The sequence below is a fragment of the Haliotis cracherodii genome, unplaced genomic scaffold, assembly GCF_022045235.1.
Source record: "Haliotis cracherodii isolate W230 unplaced genomic scaffold, xgHalCrac1.p SCAF_1, whole genome shotgun sequence".
Lineage (NCBI taxonomy): Eukaryota > Metazoa > Mollusca > Gastropoda > Lepetellida > Haliotidae > Haliotis > Haliotis cracherodii.
The window spans coordinates 77,250,397-77,264,298 of NW_027266264.1; the positions used below are offsets into that span (position 1 = coordinate 77,250,397).

Here is a 13,902-nt window from a genome sequence, read left to right on the forward strand (position 1 = left end):
GCTGCTAATGTAGATGTTGTCCCGGGCGTTCTGACAGAAGAGTGGGTATTGCATGACCTCTGACTACAGTTTGATGGAAGCATGTATCTGGTAGCCGTTCCTCCTTACAAAACCTCATTATGCGTTGACAGAGTGGAGCTCTTTAACAGGTAAAGGAATGCTTCACTCTCCAGCCGAGCGCATGATCTCTTTTAAACGTGTTCCCAGATTGCTCAACGTTACCGGTAAAAAGTCTCTTTCTAGTTACTCGTGTGCATACACAAATAGTGAAGGTTACCCAAAGTCAAGAGACTTTGTTGAAGATTTATTGGCATACGTGTATTCCGTCTTTTTGTTTGACGTCTGTTCCTAAATTGTCATTGTTATTCATTTTTTAAATAAATGGCAACAATGGCACTTAACATGTGTTACCATCTGCTTGGTGGAGCGCGAAGTCTATGTGAATATCTAACCATTCACATTTTAATGTGGGACAGTCAGGAATATCAATTATAGTAGGATTTAGAGTACATATCGATCGCAAAATGTGATGGTATATGCCATTCAATATTGCAAAATACCACGTGTTAGAAAATCTCTTGATGTGTATCATGTCATATGATTTCTGTTATGAGTAAAATATTTGTTTTTCTTGTCAGGTACCCGACCCCGTGCGATGCATCGTTCCGAGCAACACCGCTGTCGATGGTGTTGACGTAGTGTGACGTAGCGGCCATGATGGCGGACCCATCACATGGCTCCCCTCAACACAAGGCCTACAGTAACATGAGGTTTGGTCCCGGCCACAAGACGGGCCATTTTCCAGCATACGATATGAGAGTCGACGGAGGCACGGCTGTACGGAATACTGTCAAGAACATGGTCAGCAATCTAGAAAATGTCATCACAAATCTGCACGGCATTGTGGGAGATTTACGAGTGCTTGTCCATCAGATTGATGTTGTGACCAACAAGATTGATGGGAAGTACGGTGTTTATTGGGAGAAATCCGGTTTGAACCATGTCAGTAATACCCAAGAGAAGGTATCTAAGGCAAAGGACATGGATTCCTTTGGTGTGTGTAGATGGAAAATGTTGCGAGAAAAATACGATTCCACAGAATTCTCTCCTGATATTGATTGGTCGTATTTAGGATTAGGTGAGTGCAATAAAAATCCTGACACGAAAGGCGTAGTAGGCAGGAAACTTCATTCCAAGAAACTCCGACGAGTCAAACATTTGGACACATCTGTGGACTCGTCCGGAGTGAGCACCGACTGTGACCTTGACAACGAAGATTTCCGGTTACAATTTGGAAGTGATTTAGGATTGTTCAAATCCCCTCATGGAAAATTTGATCTCCAAGGTGAAATTAATTTTGATTGTTTGGAAATGGATGGCCATTCCAGTGACCTGGACTGTGACGTGAAGGCCAGAGCCAAGTCGAGGAACATATCTCTACCCGCGCCCGTGCCCCAGCACACCTACTGCAAGGATGTCACCGGTGGCTGCTCGAAGGAAACATACTGCGGAATGTATGAATCACTGATGGAATCCAAATTAGAAACTTTATCCAACTGTGACGCAAACAGCGATTTTTCGGAGGAACTAGAAGACGATTTACCGCCTGTAGTAGACGATGTACCTTCTGTGAAGTCCTTAGACTTTGAGGCGGAGTACAACCGCCATGTCAATCCTTGGACATCTTTCGGTTTGGTGCACATCGACTCCACACAAGAGTCTGATGAGGTGCTGTCTGAAAGCGCATCAGACATTCTCAACGACAACTACATAGAAACCAGCTATATCAATCCAGGCTTCGATGACGTTCAACCACTGGTGCAACAGACTATATGTTAGTTAACACGTATGTTATTTAGTCCATGGAATTAGGTTACTGTTGTTACCTTTCTGCGGAGGTCTTTTTGGTGCAAGTCATTTATTAATACTTTTCACATGTCTTGATTGTTCCACATTTTCTTCATGTACATGCATTGATTGGTAACTCTCGGAAGAATGGTATGACGAATGGAGGCAATGCATGGACTCCTTGAATAAATCTTAAACGTTTTGACTTTTACTACTTTTTTAGGATTTGATTCTGAAATATTAAACGTCAACGCCAGAGAAACAGTCTCGATTATCGAAACGGATTCCATTGGACGCAAAAAGGCAAAATAACTGGAAATTATATGAATGGGTCACTGAAAATCAGTGATGACACCAGCGTCGTGTGGGAGAAAACCCAAAAGCCATGCTTTACCACTTGGGTGAAACAGCAAGTATACATGATGCTGACAAACCTAGACATATAATCATAGGCTTGCCACAGCGATCTTAGCGTTACGGCTACCCAAGCCTGTGTTAAAGTATGGGAGTTATTATCATCTTAAGATTGCTTTGAGGAACGGGGACCAGTTGCGTCTAAGGGGCGCAACTCTGTACAGTGATCTGGTCCCCGGGATGCGATATGAAGGCGTTCTTTCCTGGTCATACACTTCACTGTAACGTGTGCGGGTATGAGGTAGATAAATGATGACCATATCTATACAAGGTGACTCATTTCCGATAAGGTAAAAGATAAGATAACAATTTAGCTATTTCTTGTTCCGTTAGATTATCTTGACATGCAAGTCACATTTAATGTTCAACCTTGTCAGTCTTATGAGATTGTGTGGAGCTTGTATATTTTAAGGATGCTTCTTTCTATTTGCATTGAGGTGACCACGGAATAGCCTGTGCCACCCAATGTTGGTAAAACATCACTTTCAAGATTATTTCACTGATATTGCGACGTGCAGTACGTCTTTATGTGTGTGTGCGTGCGTGTGTTGGTGCATGCGTGCTTGTCTGTACTGATATACATGTACCATGGCAGTCTGACTCTGAGCCGAACACTCGTTGTTTTATCCCCTTAATGCCGAGACAGGCAGGGTAACAGCAAGTACCATCTTTTACCGTCTTATTGATTAATTGGTATTAATCAAACCTTTCACTCTTCGTCAGACGTTTTATCCACAAGAACATGGAAGCAGATGTTGGTAATGGGGGTCTGCTCTTACAACTGAATGTACTTTGGAACGGAACGAGTACACAGCGAGCCCTTGTTAATATGGACAATTTTATGGCAGTTTTTTATCATCATTTTCCTGGTCAACAAATCATGAGCGTGGAGTAATGAGCATGGAATATGTTTGGATGTTTCTAACATTGACTGTCGGGAAATTGGGTACACCTATCAATATGTTTGGATGTTTCTAACATTGACTGTCGGGAAATTGGGTACACCTATCAATATGTTTGGATGTTTCTAACATTGACTGTCGGGAAATTGGGTACACCTATCAATATGTTTGGATGTTTCTAACATGGACTGTCGGGAAATCGGGTACACCTATCAGTATGTTTGGATGTTTCTAACATGGACTGTCGGGAAATCGGGTACACCTATCAATATGTTTGGATGTTTCTGACATTGACTGTCGGGAAATTGGGTACACCTATCAATATGTTTGGATGTTTCTAACATTGACTTTCGGGAAATTTGGTACACCTATCAATATGTTTGGATGTTTCTAACATTGACTGTCGGGAAATTGGGTACACCTATCAATATGTTTGGATGTTTCTAACATTGATTGTCGGGAAATTGGGTACACCTATCAGTATGTTTGGATGTTTCTAACATTGACTGTCGGGAAATCGGGTACACCTATCAATATGTTTGGATGTTTCTAACATTGACTGTCGGGAAATTGGGTACACCTATCAATATGTTTGGATGTTTCTAACATTGACTGTCGGGAAATTGGGTACACCTATCAATATGTTTGGATGTTTCTAACATTGACTGTCGGGAAATTGAGTTACTGGACCAAGAGGGTCCTAAATAAGTGGATTTTCACTACATCCAGGGTGAGAGGGGTCCCTTTGGTACATATCTAAATAAAACTGGAGATATTAACTTTAATATTTCCAGTTTGGGAATGTCTCATGGAAGTTCTGGTCTTGTAAAAAGTTTGTCACCAATATATGAATCATAATAGAACAAATGTGAGCAAGAAAATATTTTATTATGGACATCGCAGTTACTCGCCAGTCACACACACAACCCTAAACCAATATACAAGGACACTGCATGGTTCTGTGTCAATAAATAGCCTCAGCCTGTATGATGGTGGTCTTTACACACACTAAACTAGCCATGTGATACCCTACATCTACTCTTGGTTCATAGGAAAGTACACAACATTTGACATAACAAATAGATCATATGGGTACATATTTCTTGTATTGTGCTGTAAGCCTTTTACAAAGCAAAAGCCCATCATGGTCTTGAATATCTTTCCTTAACCTTAAGATACTACTCATCTGATAGACGAAAGAACAGGTAATTATTAATTTGTCATAACCAAACTGGCATGAACATTGGTCAAGGTGGACTAGTCTATTCACACACCTATCAAACAGTGTACAAATGACATCAGTCTTAAACGTCTAAGTATATAATGAAGTCAGCAGGATTCAAACAGCACCATCAACATGGACGACATCGCAACTCAAGTTACCTAATCAACTCTTATACACAACTGACTCAGATGGATTTTCACAAAAGACCCTACAATACAACACCAATAAGACAAGTCTGTCTCCCAGTCCCTGAACCATAATATGTTCCCTTCCGGCCACCCCTTACTTAATTCCCATAATCCTGAATGCAGCAGATTTAGATTTTCCACAGGTTTAGGATCTCATCTTACTGGATCTCCCTTTCTATTTAGATAGAGTTGTATGTTTGTAGTCCAATAAAATAAAATAAATTAAATAGGCATCTAAAAGATTCAATGACTAAAATTACATTGTTAAAGACTCATTATGTATATGTTTTTGACCTGATATAGCTATGCTATTTGATTAAGATCCCTTTGCATATTTCATATTTCAAACATAAAATCTACAGTTGAAAAATGAAATGTTCGTATTTCACATGACAGAATTCAGTGAGTGAGTGAGTTGTGTTTAACACCGCTTTTTAACAGTATTCCAGTTATATCGCGGCGTGTCAGCTTAATGTGGGAGGAAAGCCCAAAGTGATGCAGGTCTCAGACGTTTTCAACTTCGGTGAAACCCACGAGCACGGGTATGGTGCTGACAAACCTAGAAACATAGACTGGGCGAACCGGGATTCGAACCCACAATCATAGGTTTCTGGTGTGCCTAAGGGACCCAACTCTGCACAGCAAATTGTGGCGCCTTAGACGACTGGACCATCCGTGCCCCATGACAGAATTGAATGACAGTATGGTGTGATATATCTGATACATGGTCACTCTCTACAAGCATAAAATAATTAAATAACTATATCCACATGTCACAGCACCCATGTATGTCCATCTCATTATCTACAGGAGATCATAGCATTCAAAGCATTTACCTTGAAGGGTACTGCCACAAAAGTGAAGACTGTAAGCTATTGATAAATACAATCATTCACCTTTATGAAGACAATACAACATTCATCCTACACCAGTTTAAGGCACATGGGGTAGATGTACCTACTGCCACAACATACATCATCACTTGTTCACAAATGCAATATTTCTGAAATCATTTAATCTTCAGGTAATTTTAACAGGTATAAACATGTTAAATGGGGAGTAGGCATAGACACAAGTCCAACAAACATGACTTGTTAATGAGCGCAGTAGTTAATGATTCCTGTAACTACATGGAGACAATGTCTCAAGTGTCACACAGGCCAAAAGCTACCATGTCTACACCTAGACTGACACCTGTCCATGGAGTGTAGTCCCCCTTTCATGCTTTGAAATGTTCAATGTTCAAGATCAATGTGTTTGTACTAAATCTCATGAAAAATGTGAAGTGATAACACAAACACTTGACTGCTGTACTCTATTAACAAGACAAAAGTTACATCCAAACATGATTCAAATTCATTCAAATATTTACAGAATGACTTCTATAGCTAAATACCTAAAATAATTGTCTTGGTTCTCAGGCACCACCTGAATCATCATAAAGTCTGCCGCACGTTTCGTTTTAATTTCCATTTTAAAAAACAAAAAAACTTTAAATACTCGCATCTTGAACACACTACCCCGTCAGTGAAATGCTACAATACTTAAGAACAACATGATTTCGCCAATATTATTGTAAACAAAATTTGGTGACATACTAGCTTTAACACACACCCCAAAAAACACCACCAGACGGCACTATATTTTCACAAGCCATTGCGTGAGAACCAATTCTTTTAGTTTTGTAAGCCTAACCTTAACATGGCACATGGGGGGTAGACTCCACTGTCATATCCAGATTGTCTTGGAATTGTAGTTTTTGATTTTGATAGAAAACTACTAGCCCTCTTGATTTTCCCTAGTTCGGACTAACAGACTAGTGGCTGTGTCGAACCCTGGCTTATCAGTAATATTTCAACTAGAACCGTAATTGAATTACAAGCTACCTGCTAAAAGCTGAAGCAGTGTGCTACACACGACAAACTGTCATATTTTCTTTGTCATAATGCAGAAACAAACTTCCTCCCATTAGTGGAGGGATCCTACTCCGAGAGTGTCGTCATCACACTGAGGGTTCCTTTAAGTAACTGAACATATGTTATTGTGTCTGCAGTGAAACACACATCTACGTGTCAAAATAGAAACAACAATCTAAACTGCTTTTGAGCAGCATCATAACTTTTACAGTAGAGCAGTGTGCAGGTGCCCTGTCGGATTATACATGCACATGGGTGTATACACTTACATAAAAAATACTCATAAAAACACAAAAAAGTATGAGAATACTTTACATGAACCTAAAACATACAGAAATATTAACAATTGTGCTTTTTGCCACAAATACATCATATTTTCAAATTAGACAAAAAGGTTTATCATAAACAAATGATTTCAATTATTGGACATAAGTGAAGTTTAGAAATAAAAAAAATTAAAAGGAGGGATTTTGTTAATACCATGCAACCAGCAAGTTCTTGCAAAAGAAATCCATAAACTAAAATGTATGCAACTACAAGCCTTGTCTTGAACCCATCAACACTAATTCTGGTCAAAATATCACATTTAAAATGGAGTTCAACAAAAACAACCAACAACTGACCACAGAAAACCTCCGGAAGTTGATGACATATCAAGGACAGCCCATAGCAAGTGCTCATACAATGATAAGAACAGGTTCAGTGTCTATTCATACTCAAGACCGTGACCAAATGATGACTTGGATACAAGTACTAAAACACAGATAGTTCTGTTTAAGTTCCAATAAGTGAAAATAAAAACAAGTTACATGACCACCTGAATCAAACTTTTGTTTGTTTGTTTGTTGTTTAAGGGCGCACTCAGCACTATTACCTGAATCAAAGTAACACACTCTAAATCCACAAAACATGGTTAATGAACCTGAAGTTTGAGATCAAAGAAGGATAACATATTTTGATAACAGCTGAAACCATGTCACTAGGTGTTGGTATTCAAACCCACCATCAGCGCATCCTAGGAGCAAAGGGGTAGTCTGGCTGCACTTTACAGAGCTGGGCTGCCCATGCTCCCTGTCACCTGGTGAAGTGGTTGGGGCTAATCAAGTTTTCAGTTGGCTAAAATTAAACAGGAGTCAACTGTATTGTAAAATTCAACTTGATGTCAGATAACTGGGGAGTGAAAATGAATCACATAATTTGTAATACTAAAACCATGCATCCTTAAAGCCCTACCGATTTTTTAAATCTGCAGTTTCATGGAACAATTCATCTTCCCGAGGCAAGTGAGTTAACTGACTATAAAAGCCCAGTTTCCACCCTTGCCGAACTAGGCTGGCATTATGGAGTTACAATTTGGTTGGACTAACGAGTCTATGCATTGTCCAATCACATTCGCGCAACGAAATTGAAATCTGGTTCGTAAACTGTCATGCAGATTTTGGTTGATTGCAGGATTTGCAAAGCATGTGCACCGCCATCTCGTTGTCAACAGATATTTTCCAAATCTTTTCATGTTTTTAATCAAGGTGCTCACGTGATTTGATGCATTTCGCGATGTAAGACCTGTTTTATCACAATGTAGATCTTGATTATCGAGCAGATCATCCTGGCTTGGCACCGCCATATTGTTTGAAGCAAATGCAAGTGATACGAGAGGTGGAATCTGATTGGTCCATAGGAGAGGCTTAGAAGGGACATAACTGGTAATAGCCACTGGTGGCGCTACGATCGAGCCTAGGAATTCCAGCCAAGTTCAGCAAGGGTGGAAACTGGACTTTTCAAGTCAGTTAACTCTCTTGCCTCGGGAAGATGGGAACAATTAAACCCACGTCATCTTTACCATACGTGGGTCCTAGTGCTACGACTATCATAGATCTATGTAAAAGTTACGACAGTACGGCCCCTAGCCACCTTGCTACAATGCTTCCTTGATGGTGTCATACTTCACTAGAAGTAACTTCAGTCAGAAAAAGAAGAGAGTGGTGTTTGCAATAATCCGACAAATTCTTCACAGCTCCTGCTTGGGCTTGACCGCACACAACTCAACACGTCCGAGCATGCTGTGGAACTTCCCTTCCACATGGGAGACTGAAACAGCAACAGAGTGGGGGAATTTGAGTGAATATGGGTTATTCATGAGATAAATATATATGCTACTGAGTATTTGCTGCCACGAAATGTCACTTGTAATTGGTGGAATAAGCCGGGACTAATGATAGTGGACATTGTGAATAGTTCATGGCTTTCTGAGTTAGGCTGGCTGGTAGCCAAACAATCAGTGTACATGGGCATAGGTTGAATGGGGCTTTTGTTTGTTTGTTTGTTTGTTATTTAACGTCACATTCAGCAATATTCCAGCTATATGACAGCAGTCTGTTAATAGTCAAGTCTGGACCAGACAATCCAGTGATTGATATCATGAGCAATTTCTGAATGGGATACAATGACATGCATTAACGAAGTCAGCATGAGTCCAGCATAGTCACCTGTTACGGCAAGCATGGGTTGCTGAAGACCTATTCTAACCTGAATGTTCACAGGTAAGTTTGTTATTGAACGCAGGAACAATTGTATGTGTTTCCACTGTTTTCGGATAATAATCTGGTTCATCAGAGGTGTTTATTATGTCAAAGCCAACTTCAAAATACACTTGAATGTAGTCTATCATGTTATAATGTAATAATGAAGAAGGATAAAATCAAAAGTGTTTAGATTGTTTGCCGTAATGGGATGTCCTCAGATCTTTGATTAGCGGTAGCGAGAACTAAGATCTGATTTTAATGAGATTGTAAATTTGGACTCATCCCAGCCCACTAAATAGTAACTTTAGTATCCAGCAAACAATCCTTTTCACCTTGGTATTGGACTTACCTGAGCTAGAAGACTCATCCATTATATACTCTTCTGGTTTAAGAAGGGATTGATCTGGACCCTGTCAGAAATAAGATAATAATAGAGGATCCAGTTAGATATGATGACATATTAATAGAGGACACTGTCAAACCTACTACCGGTAACATCAGGGCTGGCTATAGATATAGATCATAGCGATCAATAATTGTTAACTAAATATCAATCAATTATCGATAAATATCAGAGAAGTAACTTTGAGTAAATAGTCAAAAACAATTCCAAAAGAAAGCAACATATTTCACTTCGCTGGTGAGTGAGAGGCGGTCAGGTAGCCTACTGGTTAAAGCGTTCGCTCGTCACGCCGAAGACCCGTGTTTGATTCCCGACATGGGTACAATGTGTGAAGCCCATTTCTGTTGTCCCCGCTGTGATATTGCTGGAATATTTCTAAAAACAGCGTAAAACTATACTCACTCACTCACTGGTGAGTGGTGGCACATTTATGCAGGGATTGCCAGAATTGTAAATTTTCACCACTCCGGTGTGGTCAAAACCATCAAAATCGGTTAATGGACATTTAAGATATAACACAAACAATTGCTTTCCGTCTTCGGCAACTTACATGACTGACAATAACAAGTCTGTTTGGGTAAATCTAAACTTTATTTCATCACAATAGTTAATGAAATTATTATTGATGACACAATTTTCATATTGATAATCATGAATATTTCTTCCCATCAATGATAATTCTGATAATCGATCTTTTTAGCCAACCCTAACTAACATATTAATGGATGACCTCGTTGTATAACAGTAATGGCGAAGTAACAACATCCCAATACAAGACAGCTGGCACACAACCTTAGTGATCCAACAACTACAAAGCAAAATATCATGAAACAATCACAGTCATAGCTCTCAGTCTCAGATCCATTTTCATCATAAATCAATAATATCAAACCTTTTGGCTCAAGATCTTACTTGTTTTCAAAGCATTAGAAGAGTTTTACCTTGACCTCTGCCTCCACAGCTCGAGCTCCATACACTTCCATCCTAAATGACTGGAAAAAGAGATATGAGGAGCTTCCAGGTCTTTCTACAGAACAGGAGAACTTGGTGTTGTCAGCGTTGACACTTAGTCCCATCAGCCATGACTTGAAAACAAAAGACACCACTGTAAACTCTTCATGGGGAAGATCTATTTTGAGTTTAATGTTGCCATTCTTGTCCGCATAGGGTATTTGTTTTTTGGGGGGATAATGCATCCATATCACTGATAATTAATATAATAATGGCCTGTAAATCATCAAATATGGACTGGGCAGAGACAATAACCCAAATTATTAGGGTATGATGACACACAATCAGGTCACAAACGTCCATATGTAGTTTTTGTAAACAGTCACTTGTAACTATAGAATACCACTTTTGGGACTGTGATGCTGTTAATGCTATTTGGAAAGACATTGAAAACTGACCAAAAGACATAACTTTGACCTTATCGAAGCAAAACATCATTTTGGGAATAAAAGGTAAACAATGCTGTTAATGTTGTAAAGTTACGAGTTAAACACATAATTTACAGATGTAGTACAAAAGAAGTCTTGCCCTTTTTTGTACAAATCAAGAAAGAAGTCATCAGGTACAATAATAGCCCAAAATGTATATATTTCTCTATGTGCAAACCTAATTATTTCTACTCTTTGAGTGGAGAGAATGAATATAGACAAAGAAAAGAGAATCATTTGTAGCAATAAATACCTCCTTTGTGCCACCTTGAGCTTGATATGTAAAGTTACAGGAAAACTTCATGTCTTCCTGAAAAAGAAATATATGGTCTATATAACAGCACGGACTTGTATAGGTCCGTGATAACAGGAATATATGCAAAAAAAATGACTTAAACAAATTACAAATTACTTCATAATACACAATACCGAAACACTGTGAAAATATCTTGTTGATTACCAACGATAATAAACAAGTATTATGATCAGTGATGATGATATTTTATTATGTTATCTTTGGCAAATTTGTATCATGACGTGACCGACTTTAGGTTAAAAAATGTCAGGAATGTTTAGTTTTGGTCATGTGACACAAGACAAAATGACAAAAAGACTAATATATTCTTGTATTGAAACCAGAGAGAACTTCCCACAGAAAGATATTCTCAGCACAACGCATTCGTTTTTTGTTATTATTTTCCTCCTAATATTGGTAAATAAAACAATATATTAAAGAATAACAATCTTTAAAAATTATTGAGAAAGAAACAGGAAATTGTGTTTCAGTTATAAACTGTTACCATGACAAAGAAGATCTTGAATTCAATGTTTTCTTCATTGCAAACTAGAGACCATATATATCACTGTTATTCATGCAAACCATGCTAGATGATACAGGTAACACATAATAAGGCCACATAAACATAAATTAGTTTTTGTTTCTGAATTCTTCCCAGACCCGTCATGTTTGACATTAATATAAATATATTTTTCTATATGTTTCTTTTGCATTAAATTTGTCCCGGAGGAAACAGCGCAGTACAGGAAATAATATTAAAAAACACAATTGTGAATGTTATTCAAACAAATGTGTCAATTATTATATTTCTAAGTATAAGAAGCTCTACCAATCAAACCCATTAAAAAAAGCAATTACTTTTATCACAATAGCAAACTAGGTCTATCACTATAATAACTATAAATATGAATCAACAGCTAGTTATGAATTATGGAACACAGAAATATTATGGTGATGGTATGTCATCAACAACTGGGCTTCACCATATACTCATACAACGTACAAATTCACGCAAAACTAGTACAGAGAGCATCCACTGGGATGCAGGAATTTTCATTATTTGGTATCACTCAAAAATATGTTTCTGTACGTAATCATATAAAATGTTCAATGCACAGTCAATAGCTTCACTATCTTCTAGTGCTAACACTTGTAGTTTCAGTTGAAGAATGCCATATCTGTTTTTAACTAACGCCTTCTGACCACAAATAATTTTACATCACTTGTGTCTCTGTATTTATTGTGGTGAAGTGTGTGATTCAAAGCTGGCAAAACAAGATTTGTGAATTTCTTCCGTCATCCAAGTATGTATTCAATAGCAAACAAACATGAATAAAATTTATATATAATATTGCATATCAAAATAAGATAAAAAAAAGGGCAAGGAATTAGATCTAAGTTGTTTTATTTGCTATATTCAATATTTGACATTTCTCCATTCCTACAAATAAAGACTCTAAATCTACTGGACCCCACAACTCATGAAATGTAAACTTCCTTCTGTTCCACGAAAAATATTTAAGTTACATTTGACGTTTATTAAGATGTTGACATTAGAAGTTGATGAAAAAGCTAGTCAAAGGGGCGTAACTCTGTGTTGTTATGATTTCCCACTGTTGCAACTGCTTGCTCGATCGATTTGGCCGATATTCATTCCATTGATTAATCACAATCAGAGATTTATTTCCACAGTCATGTACTATTACCTACCAAATGCTTTCTCTCTGGTGTAAATGACAAGGATTTCGAATTAGTCTTAATCAGCGTGTCGAGTCGTGAGTCAAAAGACATGGCAAGTCGTACTTTTACTTAGTCAACGCTCGTTTACTTACCCAATCTTTTTTGTAGCTTATTTTCTCTCCACCCGGCATGACATCAAATTCGCTCACTTGGATTTTATCTTCAGTCATATCACATATTGCATTGGCGCTATAAAAACACAGCGTTGCAATGCAACAGAGTAATAAGTCACAATTCATACTCATTTTCCGTCCGTTTCTGTCTGCAATTGGCGATAGAGGTTTTCATATCCTATCAAATGCACCCACGTTTCAGCCAATCAGCACGCAGATCCAAAGGCGTTTAGGTCAAAGGACACGCACCTGCAACCTTTGACCCTAAGTTGAACTGCATATACTATTTACTAACAACATATCTGTTTCAGCTTGTCATAAAGAAATGTTGTAGAATATTGTCTGGTTTCCCCTCCCTTCAGATATAAAAAAGAATGTCTGACAAATTACAACTTGTGTCGCCTCTTGTAATATATAATGGCAAATGTTATGAACTGCACAAGTATAATCATTAACGGAGAGAGACGTGACTTCTCTATAGACTGCATACACTGTGTGTCCCTTGACAGGAAATTGTGTCATCTGCTCGGAAAATAAAACCACGTACTGCATGTAAACATGAAACCGATCAAGGGAATACTACAATTGTTTCTGCTGGTTTTTTAATTGAAGTGAAACAGTATAAATCGGGAAAATAAGGTTTTAAAGTGCATGCGAAATATGAAATACCAACAATATCTACGCATTCGGTCATTTTGTTATTCCCGGACATTTCGGTCATTCAAAAATATGTTGATTATACATAATGACTGACGTAAGAGGCGACTAACGGGAACGGGTGGTTAGGCTCGCTCACTTGGTTGATACATGTCATCGTATTCCTATGTGTGTAGATCGATGTTCATTGTGTGAATCACTTGATTATCTGATCCAGACTAAAATATTTACAGACCG

General features: G+C 38.2%; 2 protein-coding genes across 4 annotated transcripts in view; one reads left to right on the top strand and one right to left on the bottom strand.

Moving 5' to 3' along the window:
- The window catches only part of LOC139469111 (uncharacterized), a 70,211-nt gene extending 68,162 nt beyond the window's left edge, over positions 1-2,049 (top strand). For all 3 annotated transcript variants that reach the window (XM_071251247.1, XM_071251262.1, XM_071251255.1), the window contains one exon: positions 639-2,049. In XM_071251247.1, the coding sequence (XP_071107348.1) occupies positions 715-1,839 (1,125 nt within the window). In that variant the 5' untranslated portion in view covers positions 639-714 and the 3' untranslated portion in view covers positions 1,840-2,049. The remainder of the gene's footprint in view (positions 1-638) is intronic.
- Positions 2,050-4,035: 1,986 nt separating this feature from the next.
- Positions 4,036-13,183, bottom strand: LOC139477133 (myeloid-derived growth factor-like). The gene is made up of 5 exons (XM_071259718.1): positions 12,988-13,183; positions 11,111-11,167; positions 10,360-10,503; positions 9,365-9,425; positions 4,036-8,581 (listed from the first exon to the last, which is right to left on the bottom strand). The coding sequence occupies exons 1-5, from the start codon at positions 13,138-13,140 to the stop codon at positions 8,502-8,504; spliced, it is 495 nt and encodes a 164-aa protein (XP_071115819.1). The 5' UTR covers positions 13,141-13,183; the 3' UTR covers positions 4,036-8,501.
- Positions 13,184-13,902: the final 719 nt, after the last annotated feature.

Excerpts from the sequence above, each read along its gene's own strand:
- LOC139477133 (XM_071259718.1), bottom strand. The coding sequence starts at position 13,140 with ATGAGTATGAATTGTGACTTATTACTCTGTTGCATTGCAACGCTGTGT. Across the intron at positions 9,426-10,359 it reads CTGTGGAGGCAGAGGTCAAG|GGTCCAGATCAATCCCTTCT; the intron begins GTAAAACTCTTC and ends TATTTCTGACAG. Across the intron at positions 8,582-9,364 it reads GGATGAGTCTTCTAGCTCAG|TCTCCCATGTGGAAGGGAAG; the intron begins GTAAGTCCAATA and ends TTGCTGTTTCAG.